The 23,490-nt window shown below is 40.5% G+C and overlaps 1 protein-coding gene across 2 annotated transcripts in view; it reads left to right on the top strand.

Annotated features, from left to right (window-relative positions):
- Nucleotides 1–30: 30 nt before the first annotated feature.
- The window catches only part of EP300 (E1A binding protein p300), a 77,138-nt gene continuing 53,678 nt past the window's right edge, over nucleotides 31–23,490 (top strand). For both annotated transcript variants that reach the window (XM_029955811.1, XM_029955810.1), the window contains exons 1-2: nucleotides 31–653; nucleotides 18,181–18,818. In XM_029955811.1, the coding sequence (XP_029811671.1) occupies nucleotides 560–653; nucleotides 18,181–18,818 (732 nt within the window). In that variant the 5' untranslated portion in view covers nucleotides 31–559. The remainder of the gene's footprint in view (nucleotides 654–18,180; nucleotides 18,819–23,490) is intronic.

Here is a 23,490-nt window from a genome sequence, read left to right as displayed (position 1 = left end):
GGCGGCGCGGAGCGCGGCGGCAGGAGGAGGGCTCGGAGGGTGGGGGCGCAGGTCCGGGAGGGGGCACCGGGAGGAGGTGAGTGTCTCTCGTCGCCTCCTCCTCTCCCCCCTTTTCGCCCCCGCCTCCTTGTGGCGATGAGAAGGAGGAGGACAGCGCCGAGGAGGAAGAGGCTGATGGCGGCGGCGGAGCTCCGAGAGACCTCGGCTGGGCAGGGGCCGGCCGTGGCGGGCCGGGGACTGCGCCTCTAGAGCCGCGAGTTCTCGGGAATTCGCCGCAGCGGCCGCGCTCGGTGGATTTGTGCTTCTGTGCCCTCCTCCGGGCCTGGGCCCGGGCCCGGCCCCTCGCACTTGCCCCTACCTTTTCTATCGAGTCCGCATCCCTCTTCGGCCACCGCGACCCGGCGAAGAGAAAAAGGAACTTCCCCCCCACCCCACCCCCCTCGGGGGCCGCCGGAGCCCCCCAGGCCCACCCCAGGGAGCGGGGCGGGGAGCCCCGGCCGAAGAAGAGCTTTCCCGAGGATTCTCGTTTTCCTCGCCTGTATCTCCGAAAGAATTAAAAATGGCCGAGAATGTGGTGGAACCGGGGCCGCCTTCAGCCAAGCGGCCTAAACTCTCGTCTCCGGCCCTCTCGGCGTCGGCCAGCGATGGCACAGGTTAGTCCCGGGAGCCCCGGCCTTCCACTTCCCCCCTTCATCCTTTCTGCTCGGCGCACCGTTCCTCTTCCATATTTTCTCCCTTTTCCTCGTCTTAGTTCTGTGCCTCTTGGTTAATTTTAAAGGTGTTTGAATGAGCTGGTCGAAGACGTCCAGTAGCCCAACCATTTTCTTTGCTTCCTAATACATTCGTTGCAACACTATGTCATATCGGTGTGTGTTCTGGAATTAGAGCCCTTGAGTGGTGCTATGGAAATAGCCTTTATTGTTGCTTCCGTGCAGTTTAATTTTTGAAATGCCAGTGCATCTGTGTGTAAGGGCTTTCTGTGTAATTTTACTTTGAATTTTTTTGTTGTTGAGAAACGAGGAATTGCGAGCCCTTTCTTCTTGATTGCTGTTATTCTGTTTTCTCTACTTTCCACTCTTCCTTTTCAAGATTTTCTCTTTTGGGCAAACGATTTTTCTGTTGAGGATGAGGGTCTAACAAATCTTGGTTTTAGGTGCGTGTATGTGTGATCCAGGATTTCAGTTTTGGCGTGATAAGGTTTAACGTCAAAGCTGAAATTTGGTTCCGATTATTTTACCATTCCTAGCTCCCCCCCCGCCCCCCCCCCTTTTTATTTGTCTTAAGAATCAATATGGAGCGCAGTTCATTTTACATCTCCCTTTTCTTTTCTTTCGTGTGAGACCAAAATGTCTGAAACTGGGGTTTTAGGTTGGGAGAGAGCAGAGGCATTTTCTTTGTAGCTTGTAGTCACTTTCTTTTGGGGGGGGGGGGGTTGATAACCAATTGTGTGGACTTCTGTTGTTGGAAATCATAATTAGAAGTAAGCCTTCCAGTTATGAACTGCAAACATAAACTGATCATACAAAAGTTTAGGTTCAGTAATCGTGTGTTTTTGTCTTTTTATGCTTTTAACATACGTGGAGATCCACACTTCAGCGTGAAAAAGCTCTACAATTCTTAAACTTCACTCCGTTGCGGACTAGCTCTTTTGTCGAGGGAAATTCAGGGAGGCTTGCCTCCGTCATCCTCTTATAATTAGTTTGGTGCTGTCCTAATGGCCACCAACCTTCTCTTGCTGTCCTCGTTGTTTGAGGTGCTAGGATAGTGAAGAGGAAGAATGGCTGGCCATCTGACAGTCCACAAGACGGTCCCCCTTACTCCGGAGCATCTCCTTAACTGAGCGTCGTCCCCTCCATCTGCCAGTGAGGGTGCATAATGGAGTTAAATGTACCCTGTGAGTTTGTAGAGAACTTCTAAAGCATGTTTCTAAGCGGACTTCATTTCAGAGGGTGAAGATGTAAGGATATGGCAAATGCTTTGGATGCTTTGCTTTGATGGGAAAAATATGTCCTGAGTTTCAGGATAACCTGCCAAGATTGAGGATTTTTGCAAAGTTCTCTACTTCAAACTTGTAACATTGGCAGTGCGAGAACTTTGATCTCTTCTTATTCCCTGACTTTCTGTACAATCTTCATGGATTTTTTTTTCTCTCTTACTTGCCTTTTCCCCCTCAACACTATTTCACGTATCAAGGGTCGTATTCCTTTGCACTTAAATGTTCACAAGGATTTTCAGATCATCTTTAGACATATTTCCACCTGTAGCTTTTGTGTTGTTTCTTTAGTTTTTGTGTCATGTGGTAATGGGTTTCACATCTGAGTTCACCAGAGACTTGGGATGTTGTAGAGAAAACTTCTTTAATGTGTGTCATTTTGATGACTCCTGATTTGAGCGGCTTATTAGCCTTGGAGTAACAACAAGGCCTGGAAGGCAGGCTGTGCTGTGTTGTTGAGACGCCCCTGCATTCTCCATATTTGATCTGAGCTAACTCATCTTGGTAGTAGCTCACCTGTCCAGCACACAAAATCTGTTTTTGCTACTTGAAATATCTTTGGCTAATTATGAGTGCTAAATGTATCAGGTGGGGTTTTTTGTTTTGTTTTGTTTTGTTTTACTCTCAACACTGAGATGAACTCTGTCAATTTTAGTACTAAGAGTTTATCTTAGTATGAGTTACCTGTCTCTAAGTTTTGTGGGGATGGTTGAAACACCCACCCCTCCTCCCCCAGTTAAGGTTGTACTCCAGGAATTCTTTGGTGTCCAGTTTTTAATCCTAATCAGTGTGGGGTTTTTGTTGGAGGGTGGAGGGAGGTGGTTACTAAGCATTCCATCCCTGTCCCCTTGTGAATTTAATTCAGATTGGTGACTTTTTTCTTTCTTTTTTTCTTTCTTTTCTTTCTTTTTTTCCCCTCCAGCCAGGAGTGTGTAGTGTAAGTTTGCAGGGAACTTTTAAGAGAGACACTACACTTTAAATTTTCAGACATGTAACTTTCTACATTTTGACTTTTGAGCTATTTTTTGGATATTTTATAAATGTGAAAGTAAGTTCTTTGATACTTGATTATGAATTTTATCTAGAACTGGGTCAAAATGATCCTGATGTTCTAGACATTAGAAACTTTTTAATGATTAGGGCTTGCAGTTCTAGAGACGTGTTTGTGTGTGCCAGTTTCATGGGAAAGAAAACTGGAACCTAGTCGGGTTGACATACTACAGTGTTAACAAATCAAATTAGTGTTTAAATTCCAACTTCTGAATTTTTAAGGTTAGCCACTGATGCAGAATAAATGTGATTTCTCATTAGGTAAAGATTCTGCTGAAGCATTTCCAGATTGATTCAAATATCTTGAATTAAGTTCAGGTTTTATGTGTTGGAATGAGGAGGAAGAGACTTATTTTTTAGCTTTTGCATCTTTATGTTCCTGTTTCAGTATTTGTACTTGATCCATTGAAAGTTTTATTTAAGTTGGTATAGTTAGGGCAGAACTATTTGATAAATCAAATGACTTTATGTTCCCTACCAGCCCCCCTCCCCATGATAAAAACCCATTTGTAAAAATACTTTGCTAAAATTACTGAACAGGAAGATTGACAGGTAAGTCCTGAGAATATTTCTTGAACCTGTTTCTAACAACCTGAGGAATGGGCAGGATAAGGATGAAATGTTGCCTTCATTGTTCACTGGATATATTCTATCACTGCTTCGTAACACTTCATGCTGAATGTAACACTGAAAGATCAGACTCTGAAAAGAGGAGGACAGTGTTAACATCTGGCCTTTAAGTGAAGATCCTTCCGGTCTTGGTATAGTTTTGTGGCACTACTGTGTACTCAAGTGTCAGAATTGGCTTGAATTTTATGCCTGTTCTTCATTCCAAAGGCACAGGGCAGATAGTATATAAACCATATCATTTTGACCATTGGAGTACTGTACATACTGGAAGTGGTAATGATTTTCTTAAATGTCAGTTATACTTTCTCAAAACACTCCTGTGGATTAGTGGTTTATTATCCCGACCATGATGTTTTTGGTGGAGGCCATTGCTTTTTTGGCTCTTAAACCTGTGATACTATGTTTTAATTTTATTTTTTAGGCATGTGTGTTTACATTAGAGTTTGGCTTCTGGAGTTTTTCAGTTATGGCTCCTTGATTCAATGAGGTATTGCTGACCTCAGTGTTTAAGTTGCAAGACATTTTATTATGTGCCTTGAACTCTGGCAATTGCTTATTCTCAAGGCTTTATAAGTTCATTTATAGGGCTTCAAGAAGGCGATCTGTGGTTGATAGTGAGATGAAGTGACTTTTGTTAAGTTGTAAATCTTGTATCTGTTACATACAATATGGATGCCCTTTTTCAGCAGAAATTCGTGTTCTCTCACGGAGCTGAGAAGCATATTGGCGTGTCCAGTGAATGCATGAAGGAGAGAGGGAAGCCATTTCTGCCTTGGTTGTCTTTGGCATTTATTTTCTGTTTTAGTTTTACTTTGCTTTTCCATCTTCTCCTTAGTCTATTCTATAAAAAGCGAGATAAATTGAAACAAGAAGTTGAAAATTAGTGCCTCATGGTGTTGGTAGGGACATTAAGTGGTAAATAGGAAAGGGAAAAAAAAAAAAAGAGTAGGAAGAATGTTGCAGATACAAGTGGGAGTGTAAAATACCTCTTCCTGGTATATTTACAAAAACAGTTCAGGAGCTGTTCTGCCAATTCATCCACCCAACAATTAATAAAAAAAAGAAGACATGCTTCTTTGAGTTTTCTGTGATTTTAGTGTTTCGTCCTTTGAGAATTTCTGAAATTGAGTTTTTTTTTTTTTAGTGTGGCAAACATTAGAGAAATTAATGGGCACTGAAATCATACCAAGTGAAAAAATTTTATTTTTTTTAAACTTTTGTTTATTTATTTTTGAGACCGAGAGCACAAGTGGGGAGGGGTAGAGAGACAGGGAGACATAGAATCGGAAGCAGGCTCCAGGCTCTAAGCTGTTAGCTCAGAGCCCAACACGGGTTTCTTTTTTTTTTTTTTTAATTCTTTTTTCACCTTTTTTTTTTTTTTTTTTTTTTTTTGATACAGAGAGAGACAGAGCATGAGAGGGGGAGGGGTAGAGAGAGAAGGAGACACAGAACCAGAAGCAGGCTCCAGGCTCTGAGCTAGCTGTCAGCACAGAGCCTGACGTGGGGCTCGAACCCACGAACGTGAGATCTGACCTGAGCCGAAGTCAGAGTCTTAACCGACTAAGCCACCCAGACGCCCCCCAACACGGGTTTCGAACCCATGAACCGTGAGATCATGACCTGAGCCGAAGTCGGACGCTTAATCGACTGAGCCAGCCAGGTGTCCCTAAAAATTTTAAAGCAGTTTTGCAGATGATTTTTTTATGTGGTGGGTGGTAGATTTTTTCTGAAATTTTAGTAGAAAATGTTTTATTGCTCACTTCTCAAAGGTTTAAGAGAATAAACTTTTTTAACGTTTATTTATTTTTGAGACAGAGAGAGACAGAGTGTTAACAAGGGAGGGCCAGAGAGAGAGGGAGACACAATCTGAAAAAGGCCCTCTGAACTGTAAGCCCAAAGCCCTATGCAGGGCTCGAACCCATCAACTGTGAGATCATGACCTGAGCTGAAGTTGGGCACTTAACCGACTAAGCCACCCATGTACCCCTAAGAGAATAAATATTGAGGAGTTACGCCTTTTTTGAACAGTTTAGATATAATTATTATTTTATAAGTGCTTCAAAAGGCAATTAGGAATAATTTAGTTGAGAGAGAAAGGAAAACGAAACTACTGAAAAAAGTGAGTGGTTAAGAAAATGAGTTTTGGAGTCTGACTACTTAGAGTTCAGATCCCAGACCTGCCTTTATTAACTGTGAGCCTTGGGCCAATTACTTCTTTTTCTCAGCTTTCTCACCTGTAGTACCCACCTTACAGGGTTGTGGGGGAGGAATAAGTGAAAACTCTCTTTATCACATGCCTAGGGTAGTGCTTGTGGCAGCATAGTCCGTGCTCACTGTGTTGATGGTTTTAGCCTTACTACTAAATGTGCATGACAAAGCAGTGGCAGGTTTTTTAATGGATTTATAGATTGGATAAAGAGAAAGCCAAGTCATGAAGTTCAGAGAGGAGTAGCCTTAGAAGTAAAGCTTGTGGTGCAGTTAGCCAATAAATTGACTCAAAGATTAAATTTCTAAAGAATATAAGAATATGGTAGCAGAGATTAAAATAAGAGAAGTACTGTATGTACTGTCACATAGGGTGTCTTGTATATGTAAGGACTAGTTTATGTAAGTAAATGGAAATCAACAAGTATTTATAATGAGAAATCAGAAAGCAGGTTGTTCTTACTGGAAATGCTCAAGAATGGCTTTTTGCTAAAGAACTGTGTGATAGAGCACCTTTTTTTCTGTTTTGTATTTGCTTATCTGGATCTTAAAAGAAGACTTCTTAAAAAGGAAGAGGGAGAAGAGAAGCAGTACTTTTCACATTTTTTTGACCACCACCAGTACGAACTGTATTTTACATGAGTACTGGAGACCCTGTCTCAGCAAGCGGACAAACTTACCCATATTACTTGTAATATACTATGATGTTTTTTTTCTCTTACCTTCCTTCCTTTTCTCTTTCTTTCTTTCTCTTTCCTTCTTTCTTTCTTCCTTTCCTTCTTTCTCTCTCTCTTTCTTTCTTTCTTTCTTTTTTCTTTCTTTCAGTGCTGGTTATGACCCACTGTGTTGATTTCATGACCCATTAATGGCATGTCACCCACAATTTGAAAAATACTGGGTTAGAAGAGTTGACAAGCTGGCATTTATCTGTAGTGGACCAACAGTTTCTGTGTACTAGGCATTTATCCTCAGTGCAGGGAATACTCTGGTAATCCAGACAGACATAGACCCTTCCTTCCGTACGTAGCTCATAGATCAGGGGACGAGAGCCACATTCAAGACAGATGTGACCAGCATTATATTTGGGAAGTCCTGTGTACAGTGGGAGAAACCAGAGGTCCTATCACCTGTAACTGCTGTTCCTCTAGTGGCTGTCTTAGAGGAATTGGTGTCTGATCTTGAGATCCGAAGGATAGGTAATAGAGTTAGTAAGAGTGAGCCTAGGCTGGGAACAAGAGTAGGACCTGTTCAGGGAACCTATTAAATTCCATCTGGTTAGGGGGATAGCAAGAAATATGACCATAAAGGTGTGTGTGCGGCCACTTATGCTTGCCTTATAATGCTTATCGGAGTTTAGACTTTACATTTTAGCACTTTTAAATGGATGGGACAGAATTGTACCTTGATGGTTGACTGAAGTGAGTAATGCCTTGGAAAGGAACAGGGAACATACGATGCAGGAACACCAGTGAGAAGGCTGTTTGAGGATTCTAGCTGTGATGGCTGTGGCCTGAGTTAGTAGATGGAAAACAGTGGAAAGATTTGAGGAAGGTGGGTGACCAACAGAAGTTGGTTGGTTAATTACAGCCTAGGATATTGTGATAGAGAGGGATCAAGAATAATTCCCAAGTTTCAAGTTTGGGTAGTTGGGTTGGTGAGGTTGCCATTTACTGAGATCACAAACATATGAAGTGAAGTCTGTGTGTGTAGATGTGGTGAGAAGGGGTTGTGATGAGTTAAGTTTTGAAAATTTTGAAATTGTGTGATCCTCCTGAGTTGAGTAGTCACTGTTTTCATTTGGTGTGCCTTTCTCTCCTTTCAGCCAACAAACATTGACTGCCCACCGAGTTTTAGACACTTGGAAATGTAAAGATGAATCAAGGTTACTTTCTGCTTTAAAAGTATTTAGGGTCTGGTGGGGTTGCCATGCTTGTCCCCAGACAATTTTCCTGAGTTATACTCTGGTAAGTGTTTAAAAAGAAAGAAAAGTTGTGGATAAAGGTAGTGGGTAGGGATAGTTTCTGATAGGGTGGGTTTGGAGGACTGGGGGCAAACTTTAGAGAGAATGTGTCTGTGAACAGAGGCAGGAGAACTTGGAAGACAACTTCCCTTAGAAGAAGAGGAAGTTGGAAGAGTATTTCTGTTTCAGGTAAAACAGATGCAGGTGGTTCTGGTAGGGCGAGAACATAGACCGTGGTGGTGTGTTTTCATGTGAGGCAGATGGAAGAGGAGTTGGTGTCCTATTCTGAAAAGACAGAAATGTAAAGGGTCTGGCATTTTTTACTGTCGGGAAAGAGAGGCATGAACGAGAGAGGGACACGGTCAGGGAAAGGGAACAGATGAATTCTGGTGACACCACAGGACCCAGTGGCAGGGATTCTAGGGGCATGCCATTTATTTGTCTTCTGAGTGCACTTCCATTTGCCTTGGAAGTTTTTTGGTGGATTGTAATTATTGATGTGAATTGTTTATTTAAGGTCCAGGTTTTGTTTACCAGCTGTCCTAAATGTAGAAAATACAGCAGATAACTCAAAAAACCAATCATTCTTCCCTTTTTCTTTACAGATATGCAGTCTTTTATAATTTTTTTGTTTTTGTTTTTTGGGAAGATGGTATGATAGAGCTGTCATCGAGGATCCCCTATAGGCATTTCATTCCCTTAGAGCAAACCCCAGTCAAGCAAACAAATCCTAGCCTCACCACAAAGCTTCTCCCAAGATGTTACCACTACTCAAAACCAAGAAATAGTCAGGGGCGCCTGGGTGGTGGCTCAGTCAGTTACATGTCTGACTTGATTTCAGCTCAGGTCTTGATCTCACGATTCGTTAGAAGCCCCATGTGAGGATCTGCACTGAAAATGCAGAGCCTAGTTAAGATTCCCTCTCTCCCTGTCTCTCTACCCCTCCTCTGCTCCTGCTTCATACCAGGAAGTGTCACTATATTAATAAATTGATAAAGAGCAAGGCAGGTCGCACATCTGATCAGTCATAGGCACTCATCTCTGTTTAAGTTTTGTTTGAGACCTAAGTTCAATAAATGTATCGGGCTTAAGAATGAACTTCAAGGGGCGCCTGGGTGGCTCAGTCGGTTAAGCCTCCGGCTTCAGCTCAGGTCAGATCTCAACGTTCGTGGGTTCGAGCCTCGCATCGGGCTCTGTGCTGACAGCTAGCTCAGAGCCTGGAGCCTGCTTCCAGTTCTGTGTCTCCTTCTCTCTCTGCTCCTCCCCCTCTCATGCTCTGTCTCTCTCAGTATCAAAAATAAATAAAACAAAAAAAAATTTAAAAAAAGGAATGAACTTCAAGTCAGTCAGTCATGCACTTGCCAAAGTATAGGGGCACCTTTTGATGTCATGGTTGCAAGATAATGTTAAGAATGCATATTTTGAAATTTGTTTGCACTTATGCCCTTTGACTCTGTTGGATTTCAAAATTTAACAGCTCCTAACTTGCATGGCTTTGTGATCCTGTAGAATCCAACATTTGTATTTAGCTCACACATTGTTTCCAGTTGCTTTGAAAAGTATTAGAAGTCATATCTGTCTTTCCAGCATGGATATTTCATTTAATTTTCTTAGTCTTTCAAAAGTAGTTTTAAGTGTTTGTGCATCTTTCTCAATAGGTGGGCTGTTTGTGGTTAGATTAATTCTGCTTCATTTACAGAGTATCAAAATAGAATTTCTAATAAAGTACTGAATAAAGGTTAGGAAAGTTGTTTCAACCTAATTAATGAAGTTTGCAAATTTTCCTCATTTTAAAGACTGCAGTGTTTTTAAATGTCATGCTTCTTCAGCACCCAAAACAGCTGAGTTAATAATGTAGGAGTGTTCTAAACCAATAAGAATGTAAGATCTTTATGAGCTTGTCAATGTCTAGCCAGATTGTTACCAGATTTTTTAAAGTTCTATCGATTTGGCTTTCATTTCTATCCTTATTTTTTGAAATCTCATATCCCTCACCTGGACTAGGGGCTCTGAGCATTCTGATGTCTCCCCACCTCGTCACCTTACTTTGCTCCCCCTGCTTTGAGTTCTTTCAGTTACTGAACTGGCTGAGCTTTCTGTTGTTTACATCCTATTCTCTTTCTTTCCACAATTCACCTTCCAGCTCTTTCTTATCCTCTGCTTTCACCGGTGGGTTAGAGGAAAGAAAGGTTTTGAGCTCTGGAATGTGCATTTTTTATATATCATTAATGTTGGTTTATTTATGTTTAGTTTTGAGAGACAGAGTGCAAGTGGGGGAGGGGCAGAGAGAGCGGGAGACACTCCAGGCTCTGAGCTGTCAGCACAGAGCCTGATGGCAGGGCTCGAACCCATGAACCAGGAGATCATAACCTGAGCTGAAGTCAGATGCCTCACTGACTGAGCCAGCCAGGCACCTCAAATGCTTATTTTTGAGGGGGAGAGAGAACATGAGTGGGGAAGGGGCAGAGGGAGGGAGACAGAGCATGTCAAGCAGGCTCTGCGCTGACAGCAGAGAGCCCTTTGTAGGGCTCCATCTCACCAACAGTGAGATCATGACCTGAGCTGAAGTCGGATGCTTAACCAGCTGAGCCACCTAGGCACCTCAGGAATGTGCATTTTTAAAAAATCATTTTAATGCCATAGAGAACACGAAACCAGAGTCAGTGGATGAATTCTGTCTTCTACGTGGATACTTGAGAGTTGACTAGTTTAAGAACACTATGGGCATTTTGCTTAATGTGTACAGTTTAAGAGCAGAACTGAGTTTTTGTTTGAATTCAATTTATTTGAAGCACAAAAATATGACTGTTTATCCAACAAATAATGTGTGAGCTTGCTAAATGGATGTGGAGGGAGGAGATGTAGAACTGGGAAGAGGTGCTATTCAGTAGATTTACAATTTCAGCTAAAATTATTTCAATTTTAAGTTTCGCATCCTACTTAGTAACTTTTTTTAAAAAGCCTTTTATTTATGCTCACAGTGCAGTACAGTATGGGATATTATTAATAATTCTAATTTTGAAGGTTATGTTTCATTTATCTATTTCATAGTGGGTAGTAGTTGTCTAATTTCTTATAATTATGGGATCATCTTGATTTCGGGAAAGGCTAAAAAGTATTCATTTTATAAGAGATTATATGGCTAAATCAATATACCAATATAGAAAACACCAAGGGTGACCTACAAAATCAGTATGTAATAATGAAAGGATGTTTTGACTCAAAACCAGTTTCCCACGTACTCAATCCAAATTCATTTTTGTTTAGATTGTAGCATTTCTAATACTTGGTCCATTGGATATACTTGATGTATTGTAAACTTTGTAAGTCAGATTTAAGTAAGTCCTGTCAGTCACATTTGTATCACTGTGTTTGGATTGAATATACTCTGAAGCAAAGAAACATTTTACTCATTTTACTCAGGGGCGCCTGGGTGGCTCAGTTGGTAAGGTTAAGTGACTTCGGCTCAGGTCATTGGTCATGATCTTGCAGTCCCCCACGTCAGGCTCTGTGCTGACAGCCCAGAACCTGCAGCCTGCTTCAGATTCTGTCTCCCTAACTCTCTCTGCCTTCCCCCACTCATGCTCTGTCTCTCTCCTTCTCTAAAAAATGAATAAATGTTAAATAAAAAAAAGAAACATTTTTCTTAAAGTTACTTTGTATTCGAGCATCATTAAAGGCATATGGGAACTTGTCAACAATATTTGGTAGAAATAGCCCACTAATGATGATGTTTGGTTGATAATTTTTGTAAAGTTATAAGGAAACGTCGTACTGGAGATTGTGTGAGTTCATTCAGCAGTTTATGATACTGTTTTGTAATATTTTCCTTAGGATAGTTTAAAAGGTAATAGAATAAAGTTCAGATTTATGAATTTCTAATCATAGAGAAAGGGGGGAATTAAGCAGATATTTCCGAGCTTACTTTAATATCTAGAAAAGGTAATTGCTGTCTTTTCCTTTCTTACCTCCTCTTTACAACTGTGCCGAACTGCTCTTACTTAGATTTCTAAGTATCTGCTAGTATCTGCATTCGTTAAATTCTCTCTGAAGCATGGGCACCACTAATATTTCCTTCTTGGAACCTGGTTTCCAAGACTGTGTTCCTGGTGGATGGGCTGGGGAACGTTGGGTTTTAACTTTCTGGTGGTGAAGATAATTGTCCCTGAAATACTTGTGTATCTGATGACCCTCTTCACTAGCGTCCAGCGGCCCCACATTTTTTCGTATCCCTGAGTATTTCTCCAGATTACCTGCCCATCTGGATAGCGGTACCTCTGTATCCTCTTAGGTTGTCTAACCCCGGAAACTTAGGAGTCATCCTTGTCTTAGTTCTCAACCCATTACCTGTAGTCTGAGAGTTCTTTGCCGCCTCTGCCCATTTAGTGCTTCTGCCCCAGGATTAGCTGCTGGTTTTGTTACTTCTCCAGCAGCAGCCTCCAAACCCGTCTCTCTGACTGTAGCTTGTCTATCATTTTTCATCCTGTTTGCCTGAGTGGGCTTTAATAAATACAAATCTGTTCATGATCATATTTTTGCCTAAAATTCTTCAGTATTTCAATGTTCTCTTTAGAATAAAAATCCCAAATTCTTCTGTTAAAGGACTCTCTAAATTTCTTATGTTTGTTGAACATCTAAATTTTATTCCACTGATCTGAACTAATCCCTTTGAAGGGCAAGTTGAGATGGTGGCCTGAGAAGATGATTTTTTTGAACTTTTATTTTTTCCCTTTCCTTGAAGGAAAAGAAAGAACTTGAAGAGCTCAGTAAGCAGCATGCAATTGAGGCTGGTCAGTACAAATCCTGCTGTTCAGTAGGATTTCTTTAAACTGTGACCGTAAATTTTTCATATTTTTTTCCCCTTGAATCTTCACACCATACCACTTTTAGCTTGGGATTTGCTTTTTTACTAGTTTTAGACTGTGGGTTTCATTTGCTGTTTATGTGGCTAAGGACGCACCCTGGAAGTTACCTTGGCCCTTCCCGCTGGACACAAGGTTCTGAAATCTCACACCAGACATTCAGATTCTCTGCCGCTAAGCTGGGGATACCAGAATCTTTTGTGTGAGTTTACCTTTCTCCATAAACACTTTCTAGCCCTAAAATCAGAACAACAATAATAAAACTCCATGAGGAAGGTAGAAGTTTTACTATCTTTTGGAGGGAGAGGTAACTTAGCTCACAGTTGGTATATGAAGTCAACTTACAGAATTGGGTTTAAATCTAGGTATTTGGACTCTGAGCAGTGTGCCAAGTTATAGAAACTAGTGATAGCTAATGGCATTTAGGAATCATAAATGAGAGCTTTGAGGCACAATCAGAATAGCTTAGGAGTAGTAATGATTTTCAGTGATAGATGAAATAAGAGGGTCTGTGATTAGAGGTCAAAGTAGATGTGACTTTTACATAGTTCTTCCACATTTAGTCAGTATAGCTGTTGAAACTTTTTTTTTAATTAAAAAAATTTTTTTCTGTTTTTTATTCATTTTTGAGAGACAGAGACAGCGCAAGCAGGGGAGGGTCAGAGAGAGGGGGAGACACAATCCGAAACAGGCTCCAGGCTCTGAGCTGTCAGCACAGAGCCCTACAGGGGGCCCGAACCCACAAACCGTGAGATCCTGACCTGAACCAAAGTCGGACACTCAACTGACTGAGCCACCCAGGCGCCCCTGAAAATGTTTTAAGTAGAAGTAAGAGAACATTTTATAAATACCTGGGGGTGCCTAGCTGACTCAGCGTACGACTTCTGATCTTACAGTTGTGAATTCGAGCCCACGTTAGGAGTAGAGATTGCTTAAAAATAAAATATATTTTTTAGAAGAAGATCTAAATACCCAGTCAGATATACATAATTTTTTAATGTTTTTATTTATTTTTGATACAGAGAGAGACAGAGCATGAGAGGGGGAGGGGCAGAGAGAGAAGGAGACACAGAACCGGAAGCAGGCTCCAGGCTCTGAGCTAGCTGTCAGCACAGAGCCTGACGCGGGGCTCGAACCCACGAATGTGAGATCTGACCTGAGCCGAAGTCGGAGGCTCAGCCGACGAGCCACCCAGGCGCCCCCAGATATACATAATTGTAGGATGCAATTTTAGAATTGCTTGTCTGTGAGTATATGCTAGAATCTATGAGAAATGTAAATATTTATTAAGTGCAACCCTTGTCCTTCAGATAATCATAGTTTGGTAAAGAAGTAAGATGCACACAAATATTTAGCTGTAACAAAAGATAGAAGATAGGAAGTGCATAGTTGAGGTCAAGAGCTCTCTTGGGCAACAGGAGTATTGGGATCAATCTTTGAGTTTAAACCTGAGGAACCTTTGGTAGTAGTAACTACAGTTTAGGTCTGTAAACAGTACAGGATTGCGATTAAAAAAACAGCCATAAACTTTTATTTTCAGGTTCTACCAATGTACAAGTGTCTGGCTTCACAGTGGAATTTAACTTCATAATGTGATGTTAAATGTTTTTGTATAGTCATGCAACAGCATCCAAATGCAGCAGATTTGTCTGTAGTACAGATGAAATTCCTCAAGATTCTAGGGCCTCAAGTAGGACTTCCATATTACTTTTTGTTTGTTTTTTAGAGAGGGAACACACGCGTGGGTAGGGAGAGAGAGAACTCCATGCTGAGCGAGGATTGATCCCACTCCCTGGGTTCAGGACCTGAGCCAAAATCAAGAGTTGGGCGCTCAACCAACTGAGTCACCCAGGTGCCCCAAGACTTCTGTATTACTGAAGTTGATTTCTCCTCCGTGAATTCTGTATATGTGGCTATTATCTACTGCTGAGATTGTTGAGATGATTAGTGAAAATATACAGTTATTGAGATGCCAAGAAAAATGCTTGACATGTTGAAAGTGCCTGATAAAAGTTTGCTCTCATTGTAAGAAGACTGCTTTGTTCTAAGAGGGTAATGATTCCATTGAATAATAATAGATAAAATATTTTCATGGTGGTTTTTTTTTAATTTTTAAAAATTTATTTTCAATACAGAGACAGAGTACGAGCAAGGAAAATATTTTCATGGTGTTTTTTTTTAATTTTTAAAAAATATTTATTTTCAAGACAGAGACAGAGTAGGAGCAAGGGAAAGGCAGACAGGGAGGGAGACACAGAATCGGAAGCAGGCTCCAGGCTCTGAGCCGTCAGCACAGAGCCTGACACGAGGCTTGAACCCACAGACTGAGGTCATGACCCCAGCTGAAGTCGGACGCTCAACCGACTGAGCCCCCCAGGCGCCCCGTTTTTATGGTGTTTAATGTGTCAGGTATTATTAACTACATATATTATTAACTCATTTAATCGTCACAACCTATGAAGTAGATACTTTCCTGTTACACAGAGGTAGAAACTAGGCTCTTCTGTGCATACTTCAGAATTGTCTGGATCCCTGAAAAGCTTTTAGAATTTTGATTGACATTGTATTGAACATAATTTTTCTTGTATTATTGCTTTGGCTAGATTCTCTAATACAGCATTGAGTTAGAAGCGTTTGTCATGGGTATCTTTGTCTTGTTCTGATGCTAGAGAGACTTTTGATGTTGGTCATTTAATGCATATTTGCTCTCAGTTTTTAGGTTTTGGAAGAAACCTTTTCATCAACTTAAGGAAGTTCCCATCACTTTTTGATTGCTGTCATGTTTTGTTGTTGTTGGTTTGTTTTGGGTTTTTGGTGTGATTGGGCCTTTAAATTTTATATAGTGCTTTTCTTACAGCCATTGAGATGAATCTTGTATTTTCATTCTCCTTTGATAATAATATGATGATGAATGACATTTATAAACCTTCTAAGCTTCTAATGCAAACCTGTCCCCGCTAGATTCCTGACATTATCCCAATTTTTTTTAGTGTGTGTTTTTTTGTTTTTGTTTTTGTTTTTTTTAAGAGAGGGAGAAAGCACAAGTTGGGGCAGAGGGAGAGAGAGGGAATCTTCAGGCTCTGTGCTCAGCACAGAGCCCCACATAGTGTCCGATCCTATGACCCTGGGACTACGACCTGAGCCCAAGGGTCTGATGCTCAACTGACTGAGCCACCCAGGCGCCCCTCATTACTTTACATTTTAAAGACACTAATGAATTTGATTTGTCTGTGTGATTTGTTTTTGTTGTTTTGTTGTTGTTTGACTCTTCTATGTTTATGATTTTCTTTTCTTATACTGGCCATGAATGATTTTTAGAATATTCTATTTTCTAGAATGTTTGTAAAAAGTTGAATTGTGCTTTACTTGAAAGTTCAATAGGACATTCCTATAAAAACATTTAGATCTCGTGTTTTCTTTATGGGAAGATTAACCAATGATTAAGACAAACTGTTTCTTTAATAATAATAGAATTATTGAGGCTATGTCTCCTTCTTTAAATTTATTTAAATGGGAAATTTCAACTTCATAGAATAGTTTAAAGGAACTCCCCTGTGCTTTTTACTTTAAGTGACTGGTATTTTTGCGCGCGTGCACACATGCGTGCCCTCCTTTCTTTTTTTGCAAGAGTATTTTTTATAGCAAATGCTAGACCAGTCATTTCACCAGAAATACTTCAATATGTAGCTCTTGAGAGGATTTGTTTTAACATAGTAACTATGCCGTTATCACACCCAACAAAATTGATGATTTAATATTACCCACAACTCATATTTTATTTTCTTGATTTTCTCTCTCTCTTTTTTTTTTTAATTTATTTTTGAGAGAGAGCTTGAGCAGGGGGAGGGTCAGAGAGAGAGGGAGATACAGATTCCGAAGCAGGCTCCAGGCTCTGAGCTAGCTGTCAGCATAGAGCCTGGCGCGGGGCTCAAACCCACAAACTGGGAGATCATGACCCATACTGAAGTTGGACACTTAACCGACTGAGCCACCCAGGTACCCCGATTCTCTTCTTAAAATGTGTGGGTTTTCTTGTTTGTTTTTCTTTTTGTTGGTTTGTTTTTTACATTTGGTTTACAGGATCCAAATAAGGTATATCTTACTGCTGGATCTGATATTTTTCCTTTTGTGTCATTGATTGGTTGCAGAAACTGGGATATTTATCCTACATAATTTCTTTTCAATTAAGGTTTGGTAAATATTTTCTCAGGAACATATCTTATTTTGGCTCTTTTTAGGTGTTTTTTGTTTTTGTTTTTGTTTTTTAAACCTTTCTTCAAAGAACCAACTTCTGGGGCACCTGGGTGGCTCAGTCAGTTAAGTATCCGGCCTCAGCTCAGGGATCTGTAGTTGAGTCCCCACAACGGGCTCTGTGTTGTCTCAGGGACCAGCCTCGGATCCTTTGTCTCCCTTCTCTCTCTGCTGCTCCCCTGCTCTTTCTCTCTCTCTCAAAAAGAAATAAACATTAAAAAAAGAAAAAGAAAATGGGTGGGTAGGTGGCTCAGTTGGTGGATCGAGAGACCATCCTACTTAACCCCGAGTCATGATCTCGCAGCTGGTTAGTTTGAGCCCTGCATCTGGCTCTGTGCTGACAGCTCCAAGCCTGGAGCCTTCTTCAGACTGTCTCAATCTGGCTCTGCCCAGTAGGGAGTACTCCCGGCATTGAGAGAGACCACAGATCTGAGTATCTTACAATACACAGGACAGTTCCCCTTTCCCCCACAACAAAGAGTATCCAGCCCAAAATGTTTAGTAGTTCCAAGATTGAGAAACCCTAGCTTAATCCATAATTTGCATCCTCTTTTTGATGAGGGTGGTTTTATGTTGAAGGAGCTAGAGGCTTGGTTTTATATCCTATTCCAGCTAGATTTTGTTGGTTAAGGAAAACTAATCCGTAGGCTCCGGTCAGGTGAAAGTGAATTCAGCCAGATCAAGGACTTGGTTTGTGGCAGGCGCTGTGATAAGGCTCTGGGTAAAGAATGGCAGACAGCATATGTCTTCATGGAGCTCACTTTGTATATTCTGTAAATGGTGGATCTTTTGTATCCATTGTCTTTATTATTAAAATATTTAAATTTTTTTCATTCTGAACTTCATTTATGTCTAGATAAGTTATTTTAACCTCTTCTAAGGAGTTCTAGAGTTTATATAATTGTACATCGTATTTCCATGGCTATCAGTACAAACTGAGGAACGCACATTAATGGGTGTTGTGCTAAGATTTAATCCTTTTTCCTTGGCCTTACTTTAGGTACAGTTCATAAGGGTTTAAACCTGTCAGCATAACCAAATATTCTATGATTTTTCAATATATATGTAACAATTTTTTTAGTGTAATATGAAAACCTTCAATTCAGTAGACAGTTTCCTATGGAGTGGGGTTTGCAAATACTTAATGCTTATCAAGAACAAAATCATAGAGCAGTTTGTAATTTTGGTTCTGTCATACTTTAACCTTTACCTTTTTTCTTTACTTGTAGATTTTGGCTCTCTATTTGACTTGGAGCATGACCTACCAGATGAATTAATCAACTCTACAGAATTGGGACTAACCAATGGTGGTGATATTAGTCAGCTTCAGACAAGTCTTGGCATAGTTCAAGATGCAGCCTCTAAACACAAACAGCTGTCGGAGTTGCTACGGTCTGGCAGTTCTCCTAACCTCAGTATGGGGGTTGGCGGCCCAGGCCAAGGCATGGCCAGCCAGGCCCAACAGAACAGTCCTGGGTTAGGGTTGATAAATAGCATGGTCAAAAGCCCAATGGCGCAGGCTGGCTTGACTTCTCCCAACATGGGAATGGGCACTAGTGGACCCAATCAGGGTCCTACGCCGTCTGCAGCAGGCATGATGAACAGTCCAGTGAACCAGCCCGCCATGGGAATGAACACAGGGATGAATGCTGGCATGAACCCTGGAATGTTGAACACAGGCAATGGACAGGGGATGATGCCCAATCAAGTCATGAACGGTTCAATTGGAGCAGGCCGGGGGCGACCCAATATGCAGTACCCAAACCCGGGCATGGGAAATGCTGGCAATTTGATGACTGAACCACTGCAGCAGGGCTCTCCTCAGATGGGAGGGCAGACAGGCCTGAGGGGCCCCCAGCCTCTCAAGGTAAGTACATTTTTGGGTTTGTGTGCACTATCAGTATGTTTTTGATTGTCTCAGTGATGGAGGGAGGGCTTGAGGTTATTCACTTATTCTGTACTATTCATGTCGTCTCACATGGTGTGCCATTTCCCACATGTACGCCAAGAATCTGCTGTGTGGTCATGAATTTTATGAAGCTCTTAATTTTAAATAAAATGATTATTTGGCAGCTCAGGGGTATTGTATATAATACTTCACAGTTCCAAATGAAAGCTAGCTAATTCCTGTTTTCTCAGTATTAGAACAAATATTAGAATATTTTCATATCCTTTTTAATTTTTTGGTTTTATTTTATTTTGAGAGCGTGCGATTGAGCATGAGCATGGTTAGGGGCACAAAGAAAGTGAGGAAGAATTCCAAGTAGGCCCCATGCTGTCAGTGCAGAGCCGGACCTGGGGCTCGAACCCACAAACTGAGAGATCATGACCTGAGGTAAAACCAAGAGTTGGATCCTTAACCCACCGATCCTCCCAGGCAACCTGTATTTTCATCTCATTTCTAAGCCCACTTTAGCCTGCAGAGCCTCCTTATAAAAATATAGTTTGGCTCAGTTGGTTAAGCATCTGACCCTTGATATTGGCTCAGGTCATAATCCCCTAGAGCTCTGCTCTGTGTGTGGAACCTGCTTAAGATTCTTTGTCCCTCCCCAGTGTGCACATGCTCTCAAAAAACCAATCATCCAAACAAATAAAAATACAGTTTTGAGCTAGCTGGCTTTATACTGTTGCCAAATAGACATCACTTATTTCCCCTGCTTAGAATGTCCCTGGTGTTCAAGAGACATTCTAAAAGATTTATTAAATGTTACTTTTCCTTGTTAGTTGATGGCTGTTAAGGTGCATTTGTTTACTGTGAAGCCTTAGCTGACATTCCAGATGTCCAGTTAACCTGATATTGGTCATTGTTTGAAAGGCTTTTCTTTAAAAAGCCTACTGTTTTATTTTTTAGCTTTATTAAATAGAGCAGGCTAAATATATTTTGTAGAACTTTTTAAATGTTTTCTTTATATATAGAATTAATATACGTAAGCATGTATTTGATGCTTATTCCTTCATATTTTTCCTGCATTTTTATTTATTTTTTCTTGAAGTGGTATCATACTCCAGGTGCTAGCACTTGGCGTGTGTCTGATAAATATTTGTTGAATGAAAGAGATGGCTTTGCTTGCAAGGGGCTATTGAAGATAAACAAGATTTTCACAAGGAGTGAGGAGCAAGCTTGCACTGTAGAAGGAATGACTGAGCACGCACTGGGACTTCTGTGCTCCTGAGAATTGTGATCTGTGATGAGGAGGGTTCGGGGGTGAAGAGAGTGGGGAGACTGAGGTCACTTTAGATCGGTGAAAGCCCCCCCCCCTTTTTTTGGCTATCCAGTAAAGAATGTTGACCTCTTCACTTCGGCAAAGATTCTATTTGTCATTCCTGCCTCCTCTGTAGATTCTCCCTTTTTGATACTTTCATGTTGCTGTGTTGATATGGTTTACTTAGAATATTTGGAGTGAAAACCATAAACAAGAAGGCAAAATGGTTTTAAAACCAATGATAATAAAATAAAGAATAAATGAATTGCACCTGTATTTTATAAGTTGATACTTGTCAAGCACTTACAGCAGTGCAGAAGAATAACTCTCATTTAGCAAATGAGTTAGGGGGAATTGTGGAGGTTTAGGATGAGATACCCAATTAATATACAAGTTAGTATACAAGTATAATATAAAGTATACTTTTATAAAATGAGTTTTCTCTTTATGGCAAGGAAAAAAGCCTTTTGTGTTTTCCATTCAAGATTAAAATAAATGCAAGTCATTTAAACTGTTGGCTAGCAGTTCCCCTTCCATGGGACCAGGTCCTAAAATTACCTCAAAGAGTTGATTATATTCATTACATTTCTTCCAAAATTCCTTAAGAGTTCCAGTGATCTTTAAGAATCAGGAATTAAGGAAACTTTCAGTGAGACTTGAAGATTTGAACCCTGTTGGCAAATGGCAGTGTTTTTTGTATGCGGTTCTTACGGATGAATCTGTGGTTCAGAGTGTGCGGGCAGCGTGTGTCTGATAAATATTTGTTGAATGAAAGAGATGGCTTTGCTTGCAAGGGGCTATTGAAGATAATATGTTACTACTTCGAACATTCTTCCAAAAGTCTGACAGACAGTTGTGGAAGGAATCTTGGATCATACACCCCTTTAACGTAGTCTTTGATTTTACAGTTAGCATAAAATAAAGACAGATGTTTCCAGGAGGGTACAGTGAGGGCAGAGCAGAGTTTGAGCCTACTACCTGGGTTAGAATCTGGGCTGATAAAGATAAGCATTCTCCTCTTCTGCATATTGCAGAGCTTGGTTAAGTCATTTCTCTCTCTAATAACTCCACAAAACATTATATCTGCTTCCTCAAAAATGCTGGTGACAAAAGAAATAAACATTAAAAAAAATCTTTTCCCTAATAGTTACTCTCTCTGTATGAAGAAAGAGGTGAAGTTAATAAAAGCATTATAGTTAATTGTGAGGACCATGGAGCTTCACTGCCTGCGGTAAAAATGAACTCAGTCGCTCACAGAGTAAGCTGTGTCACCCTGGGCAAGGTGCTCGTTGTACTTCAGTTTTCCCACCTGTAAAAGGTGGGAAATAGAGTGGGTGTAACCTTCCTCGGGATTGTTGGGGAACTAGATGATTAGTGGAAGTAAGCCCTCTGTGAGGGGGTTGCAGTAAGGGTGGTAGCAAGTGCTTAGTAGTATTGTAGTTTCCATTTCATGGTGTTCTTAAATCATTTTTCTGGGGAGGGGAGAAAATCAAATCGAGATCATGTAGCTAGGCTGTAATCTTGTAGAGCCGTAGCTCTTGGCTATAAGGGGAGATGAAACAACGTACCCCATGGAGCGGCCGTTGGCTGGAGAATCTGGGAATGCCCACTGGTGGGGACTTCAGGGATTCATATTCTCTAAATTGCTGGAAGATTAATTTTCTTTGGAACTAAGGACTTTTTAATTCAGGAAGTGCTCATTAATATTCTGGAGGGTTTTTTGTTTTTGGTTTCCCCTTAGGAAAAAAAAAATTTGTTCTGTGAAAGCACTTGTTATGATTAAAGAGACAGTATCCAGAATATTATCGAATAGCAACACCAGACAGTGTAATCATACCTAAATTAACATTAGGCTCCAAAAGCTAAGGAGCTACTACTGAATGTTAATAGGTATTTAATATGTGTTAACAGTTATTAATTCCTAACATCAACCTTATGATTTTATTCCCATTATACAGGTTAGGAAACAAAGTCAGGGAGTGGGTATTACAGACAATTCTTGTCTTTCTGAATTAAAAGTGCGTGTTGTTTATCACTGTAGTATAATGTTATTCTATCATTATGATTCCTGTGTTGATAAAACATCCACAGCTAAAAACATACGATGCTTTTATGTATCTTACAGCAACCTTACCTAGGGGTGATCCCTGCTAAACTAAGACCTGTGAGTGCGGCCACTGTCTTCTCTAATTCTGCCTTAGTGACGCAGACAGCCTTGGGGCATCTCTGTGCAACATTTTAGTTCTTGTTCTGGAGTCCTAGATCTGAGGGTAGCCTCCTTTCCTATGACTGGTTACCTCACATACTATGTGAGGTATTACTTGCTGTGTATTACTTGCTGTCTGGATAGATTCATATTCAAATTTTATATGCTTTGTGACTGATGAAATTCATATTTAAAAAACAACAACTCTGAACTTCATTCAAATGAATCTTGGCCTTGGAAATAATTCCCCTTTTCCTTCTTTTCTCTTAAAAATTTTTTTTGAGGGGTGGTGCGCCCGGCCAGTTCAGTCAGAAGAGTAAGCAGTCGTGATCTTGGGGTCATGAGTTCAAGCCCCACATTGAGTATAGAGATGACTGAAATAAAAAACTTAAAAAAAATTTTTTTTTTTTTAGCTTTTTGAGGAGGTAGGAACAGTAATGTCATTTTTAGAGCTCTTCTTTTAAAATTAAGATCTGTTTGTGATAGTCCTTGGCATATAATGTTAAAGAGTATTTAACCTATGAAGTTTCAGAGTAAGAGCATTGATGGATCTTTTTTAGAACTTGGATTGGCAAGGAATGAGGCAGGTAGGAAGGACCAGTGGGGCGGCGCCTATGAAGGGTACGGCAGGGAGGAAGACTCCATGTTGAGAGAAAGACTGTCTTAAATGCTGGAGTCTGATGGGTTTTAAATAGAGCTTATACCCAGATTTACAGCCTAGGTGGGTATGGTTTTAGGTATGCAATATGGTATAAGCAATGGGGAAAAATAACGAAAAACCATGTTTAGGATTTGGTGTAGGTTCTGAGAGCTCCCTGGTCCTCCCAGTCTATCATTGTGCCCTCTATGGTTGATTAGTGTGTGGCATATAACTTGTGTACAGATGTATAACATGGGCATTTATTAAATCCAGTAGATAATAGGAAATGTCTGAATGTAGTTAAATTTTGTTTTTATTATTTGATGAATTTTGGAGTCACCTGCATGGTATTGGTTTGTGTTACTGAGATGCCTGCAAATCTTATTAAAGGGTTCCCCCCATGTTAAATGTTCCCAGTTATATTCTTTATATTTGAGGTACCACTTTTTATTTTTCCTATTTATTTGCCAATGATTGCACTCTCAGGTGT

The sequence above is a fragment of the Suricata suricatta genome, chromosome 10 (genome assembly GCF_006229205.1).
Source record: "Suricata suricatta isolate VVHF042 chromosome 10, meerkat_22Aug2017_6uvM2_HiC, whole genome shotgun sequence".
Taxonomy (NCBI): Eukaryota; Metazoa; Chordata; class Mammalia; order Carnivora; family Herpestidae; genus Suricata; species Suricata suricatta.
Note: the sequence above shows the minus strand (reverse complement) of the source record. Positions and strands in the feature narration are given on the sequence as shown.